General features: G+C 34.4%; 1 protein-coding gene, 1 long non-coding RNA gene and 2 other non-coding genes across 18 annotated transcripts; 3 read left to right on the forward strand and 1 right to left on the reverse strand.

Moving 5' to 3' along the window:
• Nucleotides 1-13225: 13225 nt before the first annotated feature.
• Nucleotides 13226-16611, forward strand: LOC114256280 (uncharacterized). 2 transcript variants are annotated; one of them, XR_014332087.1, is made up of 2 exons: nt 13226-13439; nt 16012-16611. It is a non-coding gene; the product is annotated as an uncharacterized LOC114256280 (long non-coding RNA). The 2 variants fall into 2 exon arrangements; XR_014332088.1 differs by lacking the exon at nt 13226-13439 and adding an exon at nt 14291-14624.
• Nucleotides 13958-14047, forward strand: LOC114256297 (small nucleolar RNA snoR20a). Its single transcript, XR_003627148.1, has one exon. It is a non-coding gene; the product is annotated as a small nucleolar RNA snoR20a (small nucleolar RNA).
• Nucleotides 14287-14369, forward strand: LOC114256296 (small nucleolar RNA R38). The gene has a single exon (XR_003627147.2). It is a non-coding gene; the product is annotated as a small nucleolar RNA R38 (small nucleolar RNA).
• A 1231-nt stretch (nt 16612-17842) lies between the features above and the next one.
• Nucleotides 17843-23890, reverse strand: LOC114256278 (protein BASIC PENTACYSTEINE6). 14 transcript variants are annotated; one of them, XM_028195911.2, is made up of 4 exons: nt 23691-23890; nt 19904-20102; nt 19359-19544; nt 17843-19228 (listed from the first exon to the last, which is right to left on the reverse strand). In XM_028195911.2, exons 3-4 carry the CDS (start codon nt 19410-19412, stop codon nt 18308-18310), a joined length of 975 nt encoding a protein of 324 aa, XP_028051712.2. In that variant the 5' UTR covers nt 19413-19544; nt 19904-20102; nt 23691-23890; the 3' UTR covers nt 17843-18307. The 14 variants fall into 14 exon arrangements, with proteins under 14 accessions (XP_028051712.2, XP_028051715.2, XP_082729632.1 ...); XM_028195914.2 differs by having other exon boundaries at nt 19359-19523; nt 19904-20199; XM_082873506.1 differs by having other exon boundaries at nt 19359-19537; nt 19904-20199.
• Nucleotides 23891-24394: the final 504 nt, after the last annotated feature.

Consider the following 24394-nt stretch of genomic DNA (forward strand, 5'->3'; position numbering starts at 1 on the left):
ACAAGGCGTTCCGCTGAGAACTTCGGGCACTCAAAACGAGCACAAACAAGCACAATCATTGAGTACACAAACGATGACGTCTAAGTCTTGAAGTCGGTCAAAAATGGGATGTCTACATATATGAGCATAATAAACATTAAATCCAAACTCAATTAGATCAAAACTTCCTTCAAATTCCAATTAGAGGCCCTAACTTCCATAATTCTTCATTTTTTCATATCTATATATATATATATACATATATACATGAGCTCAAAGGATGCAAAGAGGCAAAATTAGGAAATACTTCTTCACAATCTATCCTAACATAACTCAAACACAAGAATCAACCCTTTGGCTAAACAAACCCAAAGATTACATGCTCATTTCTTGAGATTTGTTAAGATTAGATCATAAGCCAAAACCCTAGCTTTCATGAATGCTAAAACTTCATTTTAAGGCTTGATTCTACCTAATTGAGGAGATATTTCAAGATTAACAATTGCCTTAAGCCAATTCTTGAGCTACTCTTTCAATTTCTTCCAATCTCCAAGCTTATGTTGAGTTCTCTCATTCTCTCCCTTTTCTCTTCTTCTCTCTTTTTCGCCAGTAGATATTTTTGTGTTGTGTTGAGTCTAAGTCCTAACATTAAGGCTCAAGTATACATATCTATATCTATTTAAGCTTATTGAGCCTAAATTAGACTTAATTAAGAGTTTAGCTACATAAATCCAATTAAAATGTTACGAATCAAATTTTTACAAAACTTCATATTATGTCCTAAAAATCATGCTCATCATGACTATAAAGTCAATTTCAGGTTATCTCGCTTCTAAGGCTTTCAATTTTTAATCCAAATGTCGCAATTTCAACAGATTTTCTCATAACCGACAGATATAATTTCATAATCATATAATTCACATAATTAAACACAATTTCACATGGAATTTCACATCAAACATATAATTACACATATAATTAAAGATGTAAAGCATGTAAGAGGGTCTGGTTATTACAATTGGCCTTTTCCGGATGATAGTACAACTCAAAGTCATGGTCTTCCATAAACTTGATCCACCTCATCTGCCTCAAATTTAGATCTTTTTGTGAAAATAGGTACTTCAGACTCTTGTGATTAGAGAACACCTCGAATTTCTCACCATAAAGGTAATGCCTCCAAATTTTCAGGGCAAAGATCACAACTGCTAATTTTAAATTGTGGGCAGGATAGTTCATCTTATGTGTTTTCAATTGACATGAGCCATAGGTTACTACCTTTTTCTCTTGCATCAAAACACAACCCAAACCTTCCCGTGAAGCATGACAATGCACCAAATACCCCTCTTCGAAATAATTAACACTGGAGCTGTGGTAAGTCTAACCTTAAACTCTTGAAATGACTTCTCACAAGTCTTACTCCACAAAAATTTGATTCCATTCCTCCTCAGCCTAGTCAACAGTGAGACTAATCTAGAGAAATCTTTCACAAATCGACGGTAATACCCGACCAACCCCAAGAAACTACGGATCTCAAAAGCATTCTTAGGTTACTCCAAATCTTGTATTGTTTCTATCTTGGATGAATCTACAGTTACCCCTCCTCCGGATACCACATGGCCTATGAACTTTACTTCTCTTAACTAGAATTTACACTTCCCGAACATATCATATAATTTGTGGACTCTAAGCAACTTAAGCATAACCTGCAGGTGTTCCTCGTGTTCCTCCTCAAAGGGTGAGTAAATCAGAATGTCGTCAATGAAGACGATTACAAAGTGATCTAAAAACTCACGAAATATTCGATTCATTAGATCCACAAACACGGTCGGTGCATTGATCAGCCCAAAAGGCATCACTAGGAACTCATAATGGCCATACCGTGTACGAAATGCAGTCTTCTAGATATCTTCCTCCCTTACCCTCAACTAATGATAACCCGATCTCAAGTCTGTCTTAGAGAAACAACAAGACCCCTTCAACTAGTCAAACAAATCATTTATGCAAGGCATTGGGTACTTGTTCTTAACAGTTACCTGGTTCAACTTCTGGTAATCAATGTAAAGCCACAATGCACCATCATTTTTCTTAGTAAAAAGAGCCGGTGCTCCCCAAGGCGAAGTACTAGGGCGAATGAAACCCTTATCTAGCAATTCTTGGAGTTGAATGTTTAACTCACTCAACTCAGCGGGTGCAAGTATATACGGTGCCATAGAGATCGGTGCCGTGCCAGACACTAAATCAATGGAGAACTCAATCTCTCAATAGGGTGGCAAACTAGTGAGAACCTTAGGGAAAATGTTCGGGTATTCACAAACTACTCTTGCCAATTCGACTCGGACTTCATCACACTCATTACCCAAGAAGTTGGCAAGAAGATAACTAAGCTCACTTCGCCCATGCGGATCATATATTGGAGATAAGACTCTATCGACTCTGTTCCCCACGAAATAAAAATAATTACCGCTTAAGGTACATATAATAACCCTCTGATGGTAACAATCTATGACAACCCGATATGAAGATAACTAATCCATACCCAATATAACATCAAAACTTGACATATCAATCAATACAAATGCAAAAGGAACTTGGCGATCAGCAACCTCTATATCACAACCTCGACATCCTTGTTCCAAAACAATCTCACCACCAATAGGTAACTCTACAGTGAGTGGAGATGCTAACCGAGCCAATTCTAACCCCAATGTTGATGCAAATGCAGACGAGATGAATGAATGGGATGTACGCGTATCAATTAACACATTGACAATAGAATTGCATAACAAGAAAGTACCTCTCATAACTGAAGGTGCTGACACTAGGTCTGGTGTGGTAATAGTATACACACGGCCTGTAGGTCTCTGCTCCACCTACTCACCCCTCGGAGCATAAGTTTGATGCACTGACTAAGCCGAAGAGACTTCTTGATTGGCCTTCGAAGCTTGTGCTGACTGTGCAGGCTGGTGGCTCTGTGTCTGCCTCGAACCAGACGTACCAAGTGTGCTACCCAACTAAGAGCAAAACCTCTTCATATGCCCTGACTATCCACACTGATAACAAGTGGCTGGCTAACCTCTCCCCTGACTCTGGCTCTGAGAACAAGCCACAGGCCGTGCTGACTGTTGCCCTCCTCCGCTCTACGGCTAAGCTGAAGGCTTGTGACCCAGCTGGCCACATTTATAACAGGAGAAGCCTTCTGGATTACCTCTCCCTGAACCCGAACTCGGCACAAGAACGGTGGACCTAGACTGTGCAACCTAGGATTATTGTGGAGCGGGACCACTTTGCCTCTCACTGTCTCAACTCTCCCTCTAAACCTCCTGACTCCTCCTAGAGCCCCTTATCCTCTTCTCCTCTGCCTGAACTGCAGTCTCAAGATAAGTTTCGCCTCTACAAGGTGTCTGTAGTCCCTAATCATCGACCCAGCAACTTTGAAAAGAAACTCAGTCCTTAACCTCGTCTCAAACTCGATATAACGGCGTTCCTCTATCGCCACAAGTTCCGGTGCAAATTTAGATAGGCTTGTGAAAGCTGCCTTAAACTCGGCTACTGGAAAACTAAGATGCTTGAGCTTTAGAAACTAGTCTCTCAACTTCTCCATAGCAGTGGGAGGCAAGAACTTGTCCTGGAAGGTGTTGACAAAGGCCTCCCAAGTCACACTATTGCGGCCCCGCGCATATTTCCACCATTGACCCGCATCCCTCTTCAGATGAAAGGATGCCTAGGTCACTCTCAGCCCATCGTCTTCGATGCCAAGCATTTCAAATATTTTCATCATTTGTTCTAGCCACTCATCTGCCTTTAGTGGCTCATTCGGATCACCAAAAAATTAGTCCGGATTACACTGGAAGAACTTCATTTTCAAGAAAGACGACCCTACTTCAGCAATTTGGGCCTGGACTTGATTCTCAGCCCAGAGAATGTCCATGGATTCCTGTAAGGCTCCGCCCATCTCATAGGCCAAAGCACCGATGGCCTGCTGACCAACTGATTCGACCACATTGGCTTGACCAATCCCTTCTTCTTGTGCCAGAATCTCATCATGTAAAAGCACCTCATGCCTTCTAGGCCTACTACACCTACCACCACCACGTTCACGTCCTAACATCCTAATGAAGGTAACAAAAGAGATTAGCACGTTTACAAATTTGTCGAAGCTAACTCACTCGCGCCCTAATGCGATGACCAACAGTAATTCACTCCACATAAGCACATAAGCACATAAACACATAAACACATACGAATTTCCTTCTTAGATAATGACTGTCCCACGACATTGCTAGAGTTCCAATTAGAAATAATAGTGATCAAGTTCTTTTTTAATAGGACTTCTAGAAACCCGTAGACCCAATCAATATTTTAGGAACTAAATCCCATACCCATATAACCACATAAGCATGTTATCACATAAGCATACCATACATACAAATATCTCCATTAAGCAAGACAAACCCATTGTGGTAATAATCACTTCCTATCTACCCAAAGTATTCAAACCTAGTACGCTCTGATACCAAGTTGTAACGCCCGAAATAATTACAATAACCCATCCACATTATCGATAAATGACAACAACGATAAAGTGATTATCTTCCATTACATCCATTTGAGTTTACAAAAAGGGAAGCATATGCGGTATACATTCATAGTGCCAGGCCCTGAATCCATAGCATATGTTGTGAACTAAAGAAAAAAGTGAAAAGTAAACTGATAAGAAATGTCCTAAAGGCTTACAACTTTCCAAGATAGTTCTTGGTTACAACGAAAGTGGGCTTTAGGTCCCATACATTTAAAGCCTTTGGCTATACAAAGTGAATACAACAACAAAAAAAAGCTCTTACTCCAAATCCTCCCAAGCTACTGCCTTGGCGGAGGCATATCATCAACACCTAAAATGTTTTTCTGACATAGGGTGAGTCAAAACCAAGTAAAAATAATCCAACACAATATATGAATCTTAACAAAACTATAAGGTAAATGCATATGCAATGCTTGTGCTAAAACATTTTTATATCTCTTTTCAAAACTATGCAATGCTAAGTTAATATATTGATTCATAAATAATTTCCATTACAATAGAAAATAGGGCAGCGAATCACATTTTGGGAGTTTCAAAACAAATACAACTTTTCTTGGAAATTTTTTTCGGAGGAAACCGTAAACCGAGACCCATGTAAATGTAGGCTCTAAAGGCACTTCTATTGCCATTTCACAGAAATTTCATCCGCGGGATCGGCACCCATGTATATGCACGGTTTTCGGGATTTTCACCCTGGACACTCAGGCCAACTTAGCTCAACATTTCAATTCATATTTCCCAGATTCACCCTTTTTCTCAAAACTATAAACATTTTCAAATGTATAAGTGTGAAATAATGTTTGATGCAATGAATGAGAAAATAGTTTCAATTCTCCTAATTCACATGTAATTTCTACAACAATCATAGCTATCCTCTACCGATAGCCTAAAACAGATATTTCTAAACATATAATTTATATTCCATAAAGGTAAACTTTCCAAATCAAGAGGAGAGTAATAATACATATCCAACTTTACCATCCTCATTAATACTAACCCAATTTCACATTTCTAATACCAATTCCATTTATTTATACAAAATAAACATTTGAGACAATAGGGTAAAACCCTTTTTTTTTTCCCCAAACATATTTCGTGTATCCAAATCAATAATTTTATCACAACTTAACCTTATTTCCACTCCCCCAACCATTTTCAATACCTCCATTTAAAAACCCCTCTTTTGATTTTAAACCAAAACCCTAGGTTTGTCTAAAATTCTCCAAAATCAAGAGATTGTTTTATAAAGATAAATAGCTAAGTTAAAAAATCATAAAAGAGTGTAGAGAATCCTTACCTCAAAGCTAGAAGATGAGATAAACACAGATGAAACTTGGATGAAGCCGAAACCCAACTCTATTCAGATGAAAATGAAGCAATAAGTGAGCTTTACCTTTTTAACAAAGAGAGTAGGGTGGAGAAATTACTAGATCTTGGTGAATTTGTACAGAGAATGTGAGTTTTAGAGAGAGAGGGTCTCAACTTACGGTTTTGAAATGTTTGAGAGAGAAAGAGATGAAAAAGTAATGTAAAATGACCTGTTTACGAACTGATATACGCATAGTTCTCTCGAGCCCAAGAGTTGTCACTCGAACGACTAGACACAATAAGTTGTTCGGCTTGAGCACAAGAAGCTTCGCTCGAGCGTAGAATACACACTCCTAGTAGTTTTGTAGACAGAGATCGTTGCTCGAGCACAAGAAGTTTTGCTTGAGCGAAGAATACAAACTCCCAGTAGTTTTGCAGACCTGCAAAAATGCTAGATGTTCACAAAGACAACTCGAGCGCAAGAAGCTTCGCTCGAGTGAAGGAACAAAAATTCGGGCAACAAAAGTTTGAAAAACAAGTTGCCAACCTGTTCCAAATGCAATTAACACAACCCAAAAGCCAAACTCAAAGAGATATAAGGGGAAACAAGACATGGATAACTACAAAAGACAACGAAACTTGGATTCAAGACATACAATGGGCCGGCTTTAAGCCAGAAACGCTATAGAATCCTTGTGGTTGTTGGTATTGGATGTAAAATGTTAATGTTTTGAAATGTGTTTGAGGTGCCCACTTGCTTGGTTCGTGTGAGGATGATGAATGCGGGGTTGTGTTTGAGGTGCTTACTTGCCTGATTCACGTGAGGGCAACGAATGTGGGGATATTGTGAGGTATGCACTGGTCGGTTCATGTGAGAACGACGAAAGTGGAAAGGTTTGAGGCGTCCACAAGCCATTCGTGTCAGGATGGAAAAATGTGGTGGTTGATTGTGAATTGTGTGTTGTATAATAAAGTTTAAAATAAATAGGAACTCTTGGGCATTAATCAAGGTTATGCATATTTAAATCAAATGTTTATATACTTGGTTAAAGTTATTTTCTACTGGGGAAATTGCTCATTCCTATTTGCTAACCTTTTAGGAAATGAAGAAGCCTAAACCCATCTATGAAGAAAAAGAAGAAGAAAAAAGATTTATGTAGCTTGCTTTTCGTGCTCCTTTTTGATAATGATTAGCCCTACAGGTCGGACTCCCGTGGTTCTAAATCTGATTTCACAAGTGCAATGTGAAATAGATAAACATAAATGAGTCCAAATCTGGCAAATCTTTTGGAAAATTAATTTTGAATCAAAATGCAAAAAATGGACTACTTTTCCAGATTTTAGAGTCGCCACCTAAATATTTTTGAAAAATTTAGGAAACCCTAGACTCGTGCCAAAGGTCATTAGTCCGTCATCATCAAAGTGTCTCGGTTTGAGAACTTAGGTATAAGAGGGAAAGGTCATGAATTGAGCACCATACTCACCCGATCAAAGATCGGCCTCTACTAATCATGATGTGATTCTTATTTACATTATAAGCTTTTGTTCTGATTATTAGGCTAATCTTTACTACGTGACGCACACAAGTATAGACTAATTTGCAAAAGTTAGAACACTTTGATTTCATGCTTATTCGTAATTTGTTTTGAATATGTACCACTTGAAAAAGTGATCTCGTATGTACATTAATCAAATCATCCCAATTTGAGCAATTAGTCTTCATCCATAGGCATTCAAACAAGTATATCACTTAAGCACTTAGCCTCATGGAAAATATGCTTGATATGGCAACAATCACACACATGCGATATGCTAAAGTAATAAGTGCTCACCTAGTACTCAACCGAGGCAAGCCAAAAGAAATGAAATAGTTAGAAAAATGTATGATCCTAACAATGCAAATGACTAATGCAACACATACAAAGATGCAACTAATAGGTTCGGTTGTCTAGTATGTCATGTGAATCACTTTGATAGCATGAGGTAGCGCACAGGAAGTAATAAATGACAATGCCGTTAGAATGCTGCACCGAACCCTATGCATGTGAGACAAATGGATGCAAATCATGGAAAATGCTAAAAGAAACATGATGCTCTACGCTATCCATCATAAACAAGTAAATAAAAGGGAGAAAGAAATGAGGATTGGAAGACATACACATTATTAGTAAATATAGTAAATATGTAAATGTACTACATATAGTAACGATGCACATTTTCAATGTAGTAAATATGCCACAATGCTCAACGTCATGGCTGAGAAAATAGTTTCGATTCTCCTAATTCTCATGCAATTTCTATAACAATCATAGTTATCATCCACTGATAGCCCAAAACAGATATATCTAAATAGATAAATAACTTTCGTAAAGATAGACTTTCCAATTCCAAGATGTGAGTGGTAATACATATCCAACTCTACCATCCTCATCAATATCAATCCAATTTTGCATTTCCTTCATCAATTCCATTTATTTATACAAAATCAATATTTGAAATATTTAGGGCAAAATCTCATTTTCTTCCAAAATCAATTCCAAGTATAAAGACCAGCCATTTATCACAACTCAACCTCATTTCCAATCCCACAATCATTTTCAAGAATTCATTTGAAAACCCCTCTTTTGATTTTTTTTTTTTTGCCCAAAACCCTAGATTTGTTCAAAAATCCCTAAATCACAATATTGTTTCAAAACACAAATAGCTAAGTTAAAAATCATAAGAAAGTGTAGAGAATTCCCTACCTCAAGCTTAAAAGATGAGAGAGTGAACGGAGAAACTTCAAAAATACTGAAATCCAACTTTGTTCCGATTAAAATGAAACTCTAGATGAGCTCTACCTTCTTAACAAAGGCAATAGGGTGAAGAAATCAATGGATGATAGTGCATTTGTAGAGAGAATGTGAGTTTTAGAGAGAGAAGCTCTAGATCTAGGGTTTTTTTGAAAGTTTAGAGAGAGAGACAGATATATGAAAAGTGAGTCAAAAAGTGACTTCCTCGGACTGATATACGCACAGATCGCTCGAGCGCAAGAATGGTCGCTTGAGCAATCAGACACAACGAAGATACCGCTCGAGCGCAAGAATGGTCGCTTGAGTGCACAATGCACACTCCCAGTAACTCAGACATGCAAAGGTTTGCTCGAGCGCAAAAAGCATCACTCAAGCGTAGATATCAACCTCTCAGTAGTTTGTGAACTGTAAAAGACCGCTCGAGCACAAGAAGCGTCGCTCTAGCAAACAAGCAGAAATTTGGGCAATCAACTCTTTGGAAAACAAGATACCAACCTGTTCCAAACACGACAATAATCCTACAATAACCAAACTTAATGAGGAATAAGGAGAAACAAAACATAATCAACTATATAATACAATAAAACTCAGATCCAGAATATCAAATGGGTTGGTTCTAAACTAGAATTGCTATATAGAAGCACCAACTAGACTAGTTACAAAATCAAACTGATAGCTTTGACTCGTGTCCTAGCTTGTCTGAGAGTTATTGCCTCAATTATTTGTCTCTTACCTTCCGCTTTCTTCAAATTAGCTTGTGCTATTTCAAGAGTACATACATCGAAACTCATTGCCCATGGATAAACAAAAATCGTTTCAACATAAAAAACGACAAAAACTAGAGCAAACATACAATAACATATTCAAAATTGTAACCAGGCATCGCCTATTGGTTTTATACCCAATTCATAGCTAGAAAGTTTCTTTGCTAATCGGGACTAAAACTCTAGAAATAAAAAATGCCAAAATAGGAATAAAACTTGATATTATTAAAAATGCCCCAAAAATATCAAGTTTCACATGTACAAATAATAAAACCATAAAGTATGATGAATAAGACATTGTGAACTTTAATTGCCAAAAAAAATAAAATACTAATAATGAATTTGAAAACCCTAAGCCAAATATAGTGTTTAGAAGATGAAGAAATAAAAAAAAAAAAAACCCTAATTGTTGGCATCAAAGTCATTATTAGTGGCAATACGCTATCAATATCAGAGTCGTTAAGAATCATTTTCATGGTATTGAACCATGGTAATTAAAAATTGAATGAAGTTGAGAAATGTAATTCCAATTGGTAAAAATGAAAGAGCAAATCGCTTTTATAAACAAAAATAGATGACAGTTGGAAATATGTCCCTTATACTATGTTTGATTGGAGAATTTGAGAAGGGATTAGAAAGAGAAATAGAATAAGTAAGTGAAATATAAATAAAATATACTTATATTTCACTTAATTTCACACGCTTTTTTCATTTTCTTTTCAAAATTCCTCCGCAAATCCCTCAACTAAACACAACGTTAGAGAATATGATTGTGGAGAGAAGATTACCGTTTGAAAATATGACCGTTGAGAAAACATTATCATTTCAAAATATGACAGTTGGAAAATATTTAAAAAAAAATAATTTAGTATATATTTATTTATTTATGTTTGTAATTTTTTTAGACAAATTACAGAAATGGTCCCTATAGTTTACCCGTAGTTTCATTTTGGTCCCTGCACTTCTAAATGTGTCAATTTTGCCCCTGCAGTTTTTTTTTTGGCTCGAACTGGTCCAATAGTTAACCGCCGTTGGGATTTTCGACAGAAATTCCACTCGTGCAAGGCACGCACGAGACAATTTTGACTTTCTTGTCTTTCTTGAACAATTTTGACTTTTTGTTTTATTTAATTTCATTATTTTATTTTTTAAAATAAATTTATTTAAAATTTTAATTAAAAAAAATAACATATATTTTCATTGATATTTTATTTATTTTATTTTTAAAAATAAATTTATTTAATTGTGTAAAAAATAAAATAAAATAAATTTTTATTTAATCTAGCTAAAAAAATAATTAAAATATTAAAGATATGTTTAATATTGCTATTACTTAGTACACAATTAAAAAATGGTAAAATAGTTTTTTGCACATTTATCCTTATCCAATTCATCCAACCAAACATTAGATTCACAAAAAATAGTCATTTCCAGACATCTAAGCCAATGAGAAAACAAACACAGGATACACATCCAATCTAACCAAATAGTCTGAGGATTCACAGTCCTAGGATTTAAGTCTAATAGATTCTAATCCCTAATTTTCTAATTGTTTACTAAGTAATAGCATGACGGTAAAATAAACATTTCACACATTAGTCTCATAGGATACCAATCCTCTGGAAATAATCCTCCCTTAGGATTGTTTAGTCCTCCATATGAGGGATATGGAGTTCGGCCGGACTCTATGTCCGACAGACTAAATTATTAAAATACACATTTATAAATATATTAATAGAAAATATAAACATTTATAGATTATTTTTTTAGTGTTGTTAATTTAAAATTATATATTAATAAAAAATATAAATTATAAATTATAAACTATAAATTTAATTTAATTAAAAATAATAAATTAAAATTTATGGCCTTATAAATTAAAATTAAAATTAAATTTAAAATTTATATTTTTTTATTGTTTATCCATTGTTTGATCCGGATGGTTGTTAATAAATTATTTTTTATTAATAATTTAGTCCGTCGGACTCTATATCCCTCATATGAGGGACTAAACAATCTTGGCGTGGTGAGATTATTCTCATGAGACTGGTATCCCATGAGAGTAATGTGTGAAATGTCTATTTTACCATCATGCTATTACTTAGTAAACAATTAGAAAATGGGGGACTAGAATCCATCGGACTTGAATCCTAAGACTGTGAATCTCCTGGACTATTTGGTTGGATTGAATGTGTATCCCATGTTTGTTTTCTCATGGGATTAGATGTCTAAAAAGGACTATTTTTAGTGAATCTAATGTTTGGTTCGACGGACTGAATAAGGATAAATGTGCAAATAAATAAAGTATCAATAAAAATATATGTTATTTTTTAATTAAAAGTTTAAATAAATTTATTTAAAAAATAATAATAATTAAATAATGAAATTAAACAAAACAGAAAGTCAAAATTGTTCAAGAAAGTCAAAAAAAATCAAAATTGCCTTGTGCGTTCCTTGTACGCGTGGAATTTTTGTCCAAAATCCCAACGGCGGTTAACTATTGGATCAGTTCGAGTCAAAAACCAAACTGCAGGGGCAAAATTGATACATTTAGAAGTGTAGGGATCAAAATGAAACCATGAGTAAACTATGGGGACCATTTTTGTAATTTGCCCTATTTTTATAAAAAAAATTAATTAAATTAGTTTGATTTATGAGTTGTGCTAAGGTCCCAAATAATCTACCAAATTTTTCATATGAGCATGAGACCTATACATATGTAAAATTGTGTGAGTCCCACATACATATGAGATATTTGATAAAAAATTTAATAAATTATTTAGAATTCATAATATTTTTCTTGATTAATTAATTAAAATAATAAAAAGTATAGTTAAAGTGCACAATAACTAAATTAATTAAACAAAATATAGATTAGGGGTGAGCAGCGGATATACTGAACCGCCAAAACCAACCAAACCGAACCAATCCGCCGCATTTTGGACGGATGCGTGATGACAAGTAGACGATTGCGGATTGATTTTCTCCAATCCGCCAATCTGACGGACGGATGACGGATTTGAGATTTCTTTAGCCGCAATCGAACCGCCATACCGCGAACACCCCTAGTAATTTATAAGACTTTGTATTTTCAGTTTGTTTAAATATTTTGTTTGCGTTTTCAATTAAAAAAGAGTTTAAATATTCTGTTGAAATTTTTTTTTAACTTGAATATCTTTTTTGAATTGAAAAAAATAAACGTATTATTTATCTATATTTTTTGATTTTTAAATCTATCTCTAAAAATAATAAATAGAAAATATGATATATGCTGGTTGTTTTTTGTTTTCAAAAACAGAAATAGATGTAACCATACAGAGCCATACAATCTCTACTACTGTTCTGTTCATGGTTTCTGTGGTTTGAATTATTTTTATATTTTAAGAACCACAGATTATAATACTTTATGTGGATGAGGCATGCAGTGATTGTGATATTCTAAAGTTTCAAACTTTCTTACTTTGGATGTGGCATGTAGTGATTGTAATATTTTTTTAAGTCATTAATTGTAATACTTTCTTCTTCTTTTTTATTTTTAAGGAAGTGCATAAGTTGAATTATGTTAAAAATTTATAAATTTTAAATCGCTAAACCGATTCGCAACCAGCCGTTAAACCGTCAAACTGTCAATTCGCTCAATCCACATCCGTCGAATTGACGAACGGATACAAATTGATTTTCTTCAATCTATCAATTTGATGAACGAATGATGAATTAAAGGTTCCGTGACTGCAACCGACCCACACCCACTCCTAGATAGTACTTTTGGGTTTACTTTTACGAGGCATTTTGCGTCTTATCTTGGAGTAACATCCTATCTTATTGAAAAAAAGAAAAAAAAAAGAAAAAGAAGCTGTCTCAACACAAAATCCTGGCCGTACGATTAAATCTCGCTTCTCTCTTGTTAATTGCAGAGTCGTTGGCTAACCTTTATGATGCATGTGAAAACCCTAGGGACCAAAATGCTTCGCTGTTTCCTACTTTGTGCCTTTGCTGTCTCTACGTCTCTGCTGAATGGTGATCTGAGCAATTTTTTTAAATTATTATTTAGATTTGCGTTTAAATCCTGTCATCTCATCCCTTATTTTACGATGATCTCTCCTTTTGTTTTTGTTTCTGTTTGTTTCCTGTGAAAGCTGTGGAAAATGAGGAGCAACTTTCCTTATACAGTATCCCTGTCTGATTTATTCAGTGCTGTGCTGGAACCTCTCAAAGTCTTACATTTTTGCATTGCCATCATTGTTTTTTGTTTAATTTTCAGATGTTTAATCTCTTCATTTATGATTTTGTTAACTATAATAAGATTTTTAGGTGAAAAACTTTCTTACTGTTAACTTGCTTTGTTTTTTTTTTTTGGGAAATTACAATTCAGTATAATTTTTTAAAAATAAGTTCAGATAAGTGGTAAACTTTATGAACATTAATAATTAAAGTTATAATTTTTTCCATGAATCTGTAATTATTTTGTGAAAGAGCCACTGAATTGTAATTTCCACTTGTTCCCAGATTTCCAAGTTTTGAATCTGAAGCTGCTAGCCAATGATGACAAATTGTAAATTGACCGAAATGCAAGTTTTTAATATTTGCTGTGGTGTTGAAATTCTTGAACTAGGACGGTCTGAGGCTTTGCACCTTGCAGTACATTTGTATTATGCATTTGTTTATTTGTCATTCGTATCACTTTGTATATTTGTATTTATCGATTAAATTAAGTGAACATGAAACATTTGAAATTGGTTTTCATTTTTATTTTATGATAGAAAAGTTCCAAAACTTTAATGGAAATAAATAGCTCCCATTGGTGTCCCTTTTGTCTTGTAAAACATTTGGCTTCTTAATTTTGTTGCTTATATATTTCTCTAGTGCTTGTGGATGATGATAAAAAAAAACATCACAGTTATCCCTGTCTGATATATTTGTGCTGACCTTTTGTGATCTGACACAAACACTATATTTTAGTTTGTTTTTATATACCAATAATTGTTTAGCTATGGCTTGCTTTTCATTTTTGAATAATGTACTCTAATTTCAAATTGCATCTAGGTTGTATTAGTTCACATCAGTGATACCCTACGTATTTGATTATATACACCCCGTGGGAACATTGGTGGCTGGGCATATTTGGGGATAAATACTCATTCAATTTGGTGGAATTGTTCTTGAGGTTACAAGCAGAACACTCTATTTAGAATGGTCTCCAATGTAAGTTAATACATCCCATATGGATTGGATTCGTGGAAATGTAATATTGAAGGATTATGGATGAGATTAGTACTATTTAAAGATATGAATGAGATTATATATTTTATGAGACAGTTGTCAATAATGCTAGGCACACTAATTAATATACCGATAAACATATCAATTAGAAACAATGTTAAATGGGTTTCATCCAAAGTGGTGGGACTCATGTGCAAACATTGTGTCTAATTGGTATGTTTGTTGATACATTAGTTAGTGAGTCTTAACATTATGGGATATATATGGTTACGATCAGATAAAAAAATGGGATAAAATTAAATATTATTTGTGGTCATTAGATGCAAGGAATGTGAGGATACATATATCCTTGGGACGGTATTTTTTTTTAATGATTTTTGGGATATGGACTGCTTTCATATACCTGGATACAAAAATGAAACCAAACAATGGTTTGTGACATGGGGCAAGGGGAACATGTTGGGTTGGGCCTATGAAATTAGAAACCTCTTTGGCCCCATTTGTTTGGGGTTATAGGGAAGTGATTGAGATTACTAATCTCTTGATATTACTAATGGAGTGTGTGTTTTAAGAGATGGGGAGGGGACTATTAGTCTCTTGCTATTAGTAGTCCCCTTGGAAGGGGGATTGGTAAGGAGGAGGTAGAGATGGTATTAGAAAAATAGTGAGGGGATTAGAATTTTTTTTTATTTTTTATATATTTGGAATTTTTTTTAAATATAATGTTTAATTTTTTATATTTTTTTATTTGTTTTATTATTTTATATAATAATAATTTAACAATTCCTCACTATTAATCCCCTTACTATCAATCCCCTCACTAACAATGCCCTCACTATTAATCCCCTCACTATTAATCCCCTCCATTCTATCTCTGAAAACAAACGGGACTTTACCCTCTCCATATCCCACAATCAAACATGGCCAAAATGTATATTTTGGTTACATTCCTATATATATTTGGGCCACTTTTATTTTGTGGGATAAGGAGGGTTGTTGATGGGGATTAGTGGCATTGTCCCTCCATTGTCACCAATTCTCCAAGTTCCTTGCTTGATTGGGCCATATAGTCTGAACTAGTAGTATGACTAGTTTTGTTTATGCCACCATTTTGTGGGAAAATGGATACCTCCCCCCATGGGATTAGTTATCCTTCACCTCAGGACTAATCTTCCCTGAATCTTGTGATATAAATTATTTCATTTATAATCCCGTGTTTTTTGTTTTTTTTATCCATTGTCCTTGAGTATTTCTCATCCCTTACCCTTTAATGCAAGGCACCTTACTGGAGTCTTCTTTTTTGGGCGAAGATTCTGAAATAGTCAGTTAAGGTAACTGATTGCAAGTACATTTTTCTTCGCTTCTGCAGTAAATGTACTAGGTCCGTCCCAAAGATAATATGTTCAGACTTTCATCTTTCTTCCAAGCCCTCCCTTTCTCTTAATTCTGCTTTCCTGCAGAGCCATTTTGCAATGCAAGTGTATAGGTTAGTCAAGAATGAATCCCTAGGGTTGAAGCTATTGTTGGTTGGATGACGTGATGTCTGCAGCTGAAATGCAGGGATGGAAGCTGACAGTCTTGGCAGCGGCAACTTTTGGAAGATTCTACTCATGGGCATTGAGTTTTGTCGCTCACATCTTAGATGCATCTAAGATCCCACCCTGGTGTTTGTCTATGCCAATGGTCAACTAAGGTTGCCACAGAAAAATCTGTGTTTACTAGATTTATGGCATATCAGAAAGTCTATTCTAGTTCTTTATAAAAATTTAAGTGTTGTGTGGTATATGTGAGTGCACTTTCATATGTGAATGGACGATGCATTTTTATTTTGTGTTTTTTGATTGGATGATGTATTGTTTAGCATAGCAAGTATACAAGTTGGCAAGGAAATTATTGCATCATTAATTCATTTTCTACAATGTTCATATGACAATATGAAATGGCTGCCTTGCTCTGCCTTCCCTAGTCACATGTGGTTTCAAATGTGTTGTGCTCATGTATTGTAACAAATTGGGTATAGATTTGTATGATATTGTGATGCCATCCATTATTTTGAATTTTTGACAACCTAATTAGCTTTTTTGGGGGACTAATCTGAGAATTTTGTTTAAACTAAGGATTTAAGCTGAAGGAACTTGCAAATTTAGGTCTGTTGTTTGAAAGTATTGTTTGGTTCCATTTACTAATATGTTCAATGTAGTTCAATGGAATGAACTAGTTAGTAATGCTAGAGAGCACCAAGAATTGAGAGAAAGATGTTGGTTATTTGCAAATAGAAAATTTATGCAGAAAAACTTACTAAAATGATACTCTAGTGATATTTTTTACAGTAATGTTAGAAATTCTAGTTAGTGTTCTAACAAACATATTAATAGACACAATGCTAAGTGAATCTCATGTTATACATCATCAAATGGTGAATTTCATGTGGATGTGTGTATTGGTATATTTATTGCTACACTAATTAGTGCATTTATCCCACTTTGACGAGTCTTTTGATTTAATATATATATATATATATATATATATGTTTATATATTATTACTCCTTTAGAGAAAGGTTGTGAACATACGAAAAATGGAAAATATGATTCAAATTCAAATTTGGTTTGATATTTTGTGGGATTGCAAATTTTATTTTCCGTGATTGTGGCTTGCTAATATATAAAGATAACTCCCACCATTGCCACTAGTAAATTAGTAATTTTAAAAATGTAGCTAAATATAAAATAACATATTGTTATGAAAAACATTTATTATAATTCAGTCAAAATAAATGGGGTGTTCATTAGTTTTTAAGGGATTTATCAGGTATTAAATAAACGAATTTATGTATATAACTCACATACAATTACATACTATATGTACTTGCCTAAATTTTCGCAAATATTTACAAATTATTTCACAAAATCGTATAAATTTTTACAAACATACATGAGTTAATTCATAAAAATTTAAAAAATCACAATTTGCGTATATTTATATAAATTTATACGATTTTGTGAAATAACTTATGTAAATATGCGAGAATTTAAGTAAGTGTACATGATATGCTCCTTATACACAAACACTTCTTATAATCTATTGGCAAATGGAAAGAATCTCAAATAAACAAACACCAATAAGGAACTGCAGGAACAACAGGGCAATAATCTCCCAACTTCAGAAAAGCATCCGAAAAACAACAAATACAGATATATATGTTCCAAAGCCTTTTGTTTCATTTATCACTTCTCCAAACAGCTGTTGTGAGAACACTACCAACGATACTCCACAACATGGAAATACTTTTGGAACAAATTCATTACTATTCATGCAATTACAACAAAACTTCGAAATATTACTACGGCTCTACTTTACAATTCACACATTCAACTAGTGTTAAGCCAAGAGAATAACAACAGCAGCCATATGGATTGGGAAACGAAACAAGAACTCTGAGAGAGAGAGAGAGAGAGAGAGAGAGAGAGAGAGAGAGAGAGAGAGTCAAAATGTTCCCAAATTACGCAAGTACTTGGTAGGCTGGTTGTCTCTTATTCCATAATATCTGTTACGTCACTGTTTCTTCCCCATAACTAAAGTAGAATTAAGGATCTATACCTGCCCCTCTGAAAGTAGTTATCTGAATTTTAAGTTCACTCCATGCATCGAAAGATTCCTCACATACTACTTGATGGTGATGTAGCGATTTGTCCCGTGCTTTGCCCAATGGTCCTTGAGATCCACTGGATGTGATAGATCATGTCCTTCAGCAGCAAGCCGGCTAATCAATTTGTTGAATGCACTTCCACTCATCTTTCGACCACCAACCCGTGCATGGCGTTTGTTAGGCACAGCAGGGAGTGGATACATCGACATGGTGGTTGTGCAGCATGAAGATTGCCAACCACCATTTCCCCATTTGTAGCACGGCCGTAGGATTCCTGTGCACGAGCAAACTGGCACTGGCATAGAATCATCAAATGCAACCTGATTCAAACCCAGGTCCTGATCCTTCCAATCGGGCTTTGACATGCCCAACTGTTTGTCAAGATCATCACCTCCACTACCCGTATCCTGTCTGCCAAACATCATCTTATTCAGGTCCTCCCCTTCCCTCTTGACCTTTTTCAAAGATTTGGAAGGCTTTCTGTTAGATGCCGTTGCCTTGGCCTCCTTTGTTCGTTTAGTCTGCCTAGACTTTGCAGGCTCAGAGGCAACCGGTGACATCGAGAGGCCATCGCTTGTGTGCATATCCCTCAAATTGTATTGTGCTTCACTCGTGTGAGGATGATGGTGCATGTGTTGCTGTGGGTGGTGCAAGTGTTTCACTCCACGTGAAATTTGGCAACCCGGAGGGCATGGAGACATACTACTGCTAGTCATTGCAGTTTCCCGATATTGAAGAGTTGCAATGGCATTGTCTCGTTCCATAATAGCACTGTTTCGTTCTGCCATTGCTGAATCGCGCTGCAGGATAGCCATGTCTCGCTCTGCCAAGGCTGCCTTTTTCTCAGAAACTGCCAGATTTCTTTCTTGAATAGCGGAATCTCTTTCAGCCATAATGGCCATTATTTGCTTCATTGATGGCTGATGCTGCATCAACCACTGAAATAAAGTAGTTGGACAAACTATCAGTCACAAGTGGAAATTTGGAAGAAAAAATTATTATAGTGCATGGTTTACAACACACCACAAATCATTTCTTTCAAGTAAAAAAATTACTTATTGCCTGTACCTGACCCGGAAGTGGTTTGTGTCTTCCATTTTCACGATGCCCACTGTCATCCATCTGATCTCAACAGTTGGCAATAACTGTAATACTAGCTTCAACTTTCAGACCTCTACTAGAAGAGCCACATGCAGCCAAATGAGCATCAAACAGGTACCCAGACTAGGAACCCTGTAACTCAACATCTAAACACTTAGGGTATGTTTGATTGGAAGGATTAAAGTATGGGATTAGGATTATTAATCCGTGGACCCAACCATCCTATGTTTGTTTTGACATTTGGTTTAGAACTATTAATCCAATGGATAATTAATCCAACAAATTTGTAGGATAATTAGTAATGGGGTAAGGGTGGGATAGTTAATACCACACTAATTTGATAGAATTATTAATACCTCACTATTAGTATTGTGAATCAAACATGGCCTTAAAGAAAAATAAATTTTGAAAACTTTGTTCTGAAACGTACTCTTAGAAACGAATTAGGAACACATAATTTACTCCAATATTAGAAAATAATGTGGATGAGAGAAAATGCAGGACTACATTACCCTCAACAGGTAGACATGAAAAGTAGAAATCCATTCATTTGCCGAATCTTCTGTGCACAAAACTCGAGCATAAATCCAGTATCAGGTGAAAGAGAACCCATCAAATATGAATTCAATCTGGTCGAACTGTACGAAGCCGCCACATGCTTCGGTCAAGATAGTGTCCAAGAAAACAGAAAAGCAGTAGCAACAGAATTACCTGGAAAAAAAATAAAAATAAAACTTCTTCACAAACAGCGCATGGCCTGCAAAGATACTGATGCAGTCTTACACTCGAGACTGAAATCTGATAAAACCTGATAAATAAAAGGCAGCAGAAACACCCAACAAGCAAGAGCTTTTAGAAGAGCTCATATGGAAAAATAACTTTCAATGAAAATACTGTTGTTGCTTCTATAGTGCTGCTATCTGATACAGGTATGCAAACTACAACGTTATGCAGGACCAACAAAGAAAAGTGGAGAAGGATTTCATGAAAGCACTGAACTGTGTAGACCCAAATTACGATTGCCAAACACAAAATTAGTATGTTTGGGATTTTTTTTTGACTTTTTACGAAAAAATGTGCAAAAAGTAGAGGTTTGTATAGTTTTTTGGCTTTTTGACTTTTTTAGCAGCTTTTTGACTATTATCCAAACTTCCCAAACTTGCACTTATTCATTCAAAAAGCAGATGCAACATAATGGAATGTGAACAAAGGAGCTGTGACTTTCTCTTTCTCTGTCTCTCTTTTATTCTGTCCCCAATCCAAATAGTATGTCTTAACCTCATTGTATCTCAAATCAACACTTCCAATTATGTTAAAGTAAAACTTAGTCAAATAATTAAGCTAATTTAGAGCAAGTTTGATTAGTTAGCTTCTAATCTTTATTCTTTGATACAAATGCAATATCATAGGAATTTGAAAACGGGAAGAGCAGTCAGGAAGAAAATACTACTACTAGCACTAGCACCAGCACTAGCAAAAGGTATATGCAAGCTCACAAAGAATTTGGAGTTCAACAAAATACGGAACAAGAATGCAAAGACAGACTTTCTAGTTTGTTGTGTGGCGACACATCTACATTTATTGTAGGTATTGCATGATCAACTTTATATGGAATGATGAATCCATTAATAACTTTCCTTTTCTTTATTTTTTGAAGGGGGTTTTATCTTGTGTAGTTTTCTTCCTGGAAACAAATATTTGTCAACAACTTTGTCATAACTTGTAAGTTTTACATGTTATGAGATCTAGGTATAATAAATGTAGGAGTAAATCATCGCACCTACAGCGCAATCAATCGGCAGAGAATCAATAGATTCCTTTAGGTGTGCCCAGCCCCATTGTACGATCAGTTTTATAAATAATGAGGAATCCATTAATAACTTTCCTATTCTTTCTTCATTTCTTGGAGGGGTTTTTGGCTCGTGTAGTTTTCTTCTTGGAAACAAATATTTGTCGACAACTTCATCATAACTTGTTAAGTTTTACATGTAACGAGATTTAGGTATAACAATTGTAGGAGTAAATGATCGCACCTACACTCCAACAAATTGGAAGAGAATCAATAGATTCCTTTCGTGGGCCACTCCATTACGTGGCATTCTAAGAAGCACGGATACGGATACGGATACGGATGTGGACACGAACATGGACATGAGACACGACAATTTTAAAAAAATGGAGACATAGACACGGCGGGAACACGGAAATAAAATATATTTTTATTTGTTATTTAGATTAATATTACATTCACAAACAATCAATATTAACCAAAACTAACTCTAATTGTGAATATATATATATATTAAAAAAAATACTTTACGCTTACAGTTTATATCTTTTTTTATGGATGATCTAAGTATTTAAACTTAAGAAAAAAATAATAAACATTTAACATTCATCAAAAGCACTAAATAAAAAGAAAGAAAAGGCAACTTGGCATGTCCCTAGTGTATTCCCGGCGTGTTTCCTGAAAATAAATTAATTAAATAAGGAGACATGTCATGTGGTGTGTCCCATACGTGTCCTTTCCGTGTTTGCGTGTTCTCAAAGTGTCCGTGTGTCCAACACGGATACAACATTTGTTTTGAGGTGTTGGTGCTTCACAGGTGGCATTGCCAAAGGGAAGGCATATGATAGATATGTCAAGACGTTGATGGATCAGCTCATGTTTTAGTTGATTAAATCATTATTAAATATTACTCAATAGAAGCCAATTGGACCGATAAAATTATAAGATAATAGTCTGAATTAAATATTATTTGTATAAATTTTACAATTAAGGATGTCAAAATGTAGAGATTTATAGATAAGCGGTAAGGACGTTAATATCCTTAGGTCAATAAAGTTTAACAAGTGATTCCATTAAATAAATTATAAGAACTCACAAGTAGACTATATTCTTTCTTGAAAAAATTGATCGTTGTTAGTAAATTTTTTTGGTTTAATATGATTTCATGCCAATTAAATAAATTATATTATTTGTTTATTTCAAGATTTTTTAACATGTTATTACTAATAACTTTTTAACATGGGCCGGATTAAAATTTTCAATAATGTTAGGATGATCATCTTTTTTTATCACAATATGTTTATTACCTTTAACACTCATGCTTGATATTAATATAATATTGACACATGGGATGGTAAACAAAATATGGTAAGAAATATGATTATCATAACATTATTGTAAATGTTTATGGGAACATTATACGAGTAATTTTGAAAGGCAACTCTATTCCAGTGTGAACTTTACCAATTTTTTGAGATTGATAAATTGAATTTGGGGGGGCTATCATGCAATATACACAAAAATAAAAAATAAAAAATAAAAAAAAATAAAATAAAATTGATAATAGATTATATGTAAAATTGAAAAATTTCAGAAAGTTGGAGGAGCCTCTGTATACAATATTGGAGTAGCTCACATCAATTTGATATAAAATGTAATTTTTTTTTTTTTGGTACATTGGAGGAGAGGGAGAACATAGCACAGTAAAACTACTATACTGGAGTTGTTCTAATGGTTTAAAATAGGAAGGGCCTTCATTTAAAACTGGGACTAAACAAAATTTCAAAGAGAACAACATTACGCTGTGTTTGGTTGGGGGATTTGGGAAGAGATTTGGAAATGGAAAGGGAAAGGGAAAAAGTGTGTGAAACTAGATAAAATGTAGAAGATATATTTTATTCACATTTCACCTACATTTTTCCTTTCTCTTTCTAAATCCCTTCTTAAATCCCCCAATCAAACACAGCGTTAATAAACAAGCAGAATTAAACAACAATTCCCACAACTAAATACTATTTGTTCAACAAACTACAACTTATGTACTTAAGATCAAGTCTCTATGCACAAATCAACAAACCAGTCATTCAATTATTCAATGCTAACTTATCAAATGACAATGTTTAACTAATTTAGCAAATCAATAATACAACACAAAACAAATTCGAAAACATACGAGCTTGAGCTGAACTCAGCAATCAAAATAGAAAATCCACTTTCATATTTCAACCTTGCAGATTCAACAGTATTCAGAGGAACCAAAAACAGAAGCTCAACAGATAGAAACACTAAAACATCAAAACCCTCAAACCAAGCTTCATATGCAAGACAAAAACATCAAAGATAAACAAAAATTAAAGACTAGAAACAACACAAACAACTAACATGTACTCAGAATTTAGCTCTGTCAACGATTTGTAAGAAAAACTTGCTCTAGGTATAAGTAGGGTGGTGATCAGAGAAAGAAACAGAGAAACCGCCATTAAAGAGTTGCAGAGAAATCGAAAACTTACGAGTGGAGAGCTATAGAGAGAGAGAGAGAGAGAGAGAGAGAGAGAGTGGAATCGTTGGAGGAGAGAGAGTCAAAGCCCTAAATCGAAGATGGAAAATTGGGGAGTTTTTATTTTAACCATTAACAGTCAGTCATCATCTTTATGAATTGAAGTTATCTTTTTATGCTCAGAAAAACAAAAAAGTCACCATCTTTTCTTTCTTTTCTTGTCTTTTGAGTCATACTTTCTATTTGGAGGGGAAACATCTCGTAATTAAAAAAAAAATATCATAATTAAATATAACATGATATACTTATTAAACATAATTAAAATAATATCATAAATAAATAAATAAAAATCATAACTGAAAAAATAAGATAACTATAAATACATATAATATACTCTTTTTAAAAGAGTACATATTAGAATTTTTTTTTTGTTCTTTTTTTTTTAATCTTTTAATGGAGTATTTTTCTTTTGCTTGTCTACTACTGCTGTTGTTTATACTTTAACTAGTAAGAGTGGAATTAAAAATAGGAAAACTACAAAGAAAAACAAGATCATATTTCAATCAGTGGGAGTTTTGAAAACTATATAGGTAAATTATAGTAAATCTTCTTAAATTATGACTCATTTTCACTTTGTTTAAAATTTCAAAACGCAACAGTTGAGCACTTTGAACTGTTATCTTGTAACACGTAAGACTTTCTTTTAAAGTCTTGTCT

Source organism: Camellia sinensis, chromosome 6 (assembly GCF_055761805.1).
Source record: "Camellia sinensis isolate YWXY chromosome 6, ASM5576180v1, whole genome shotgun sequence".
Lineage (NCBI taxonomy): Eukaryota > Viridiplantae > Streptophyta > Magnoliopsida > Ericales > Theaceae > Camellia > Camellia sinensis.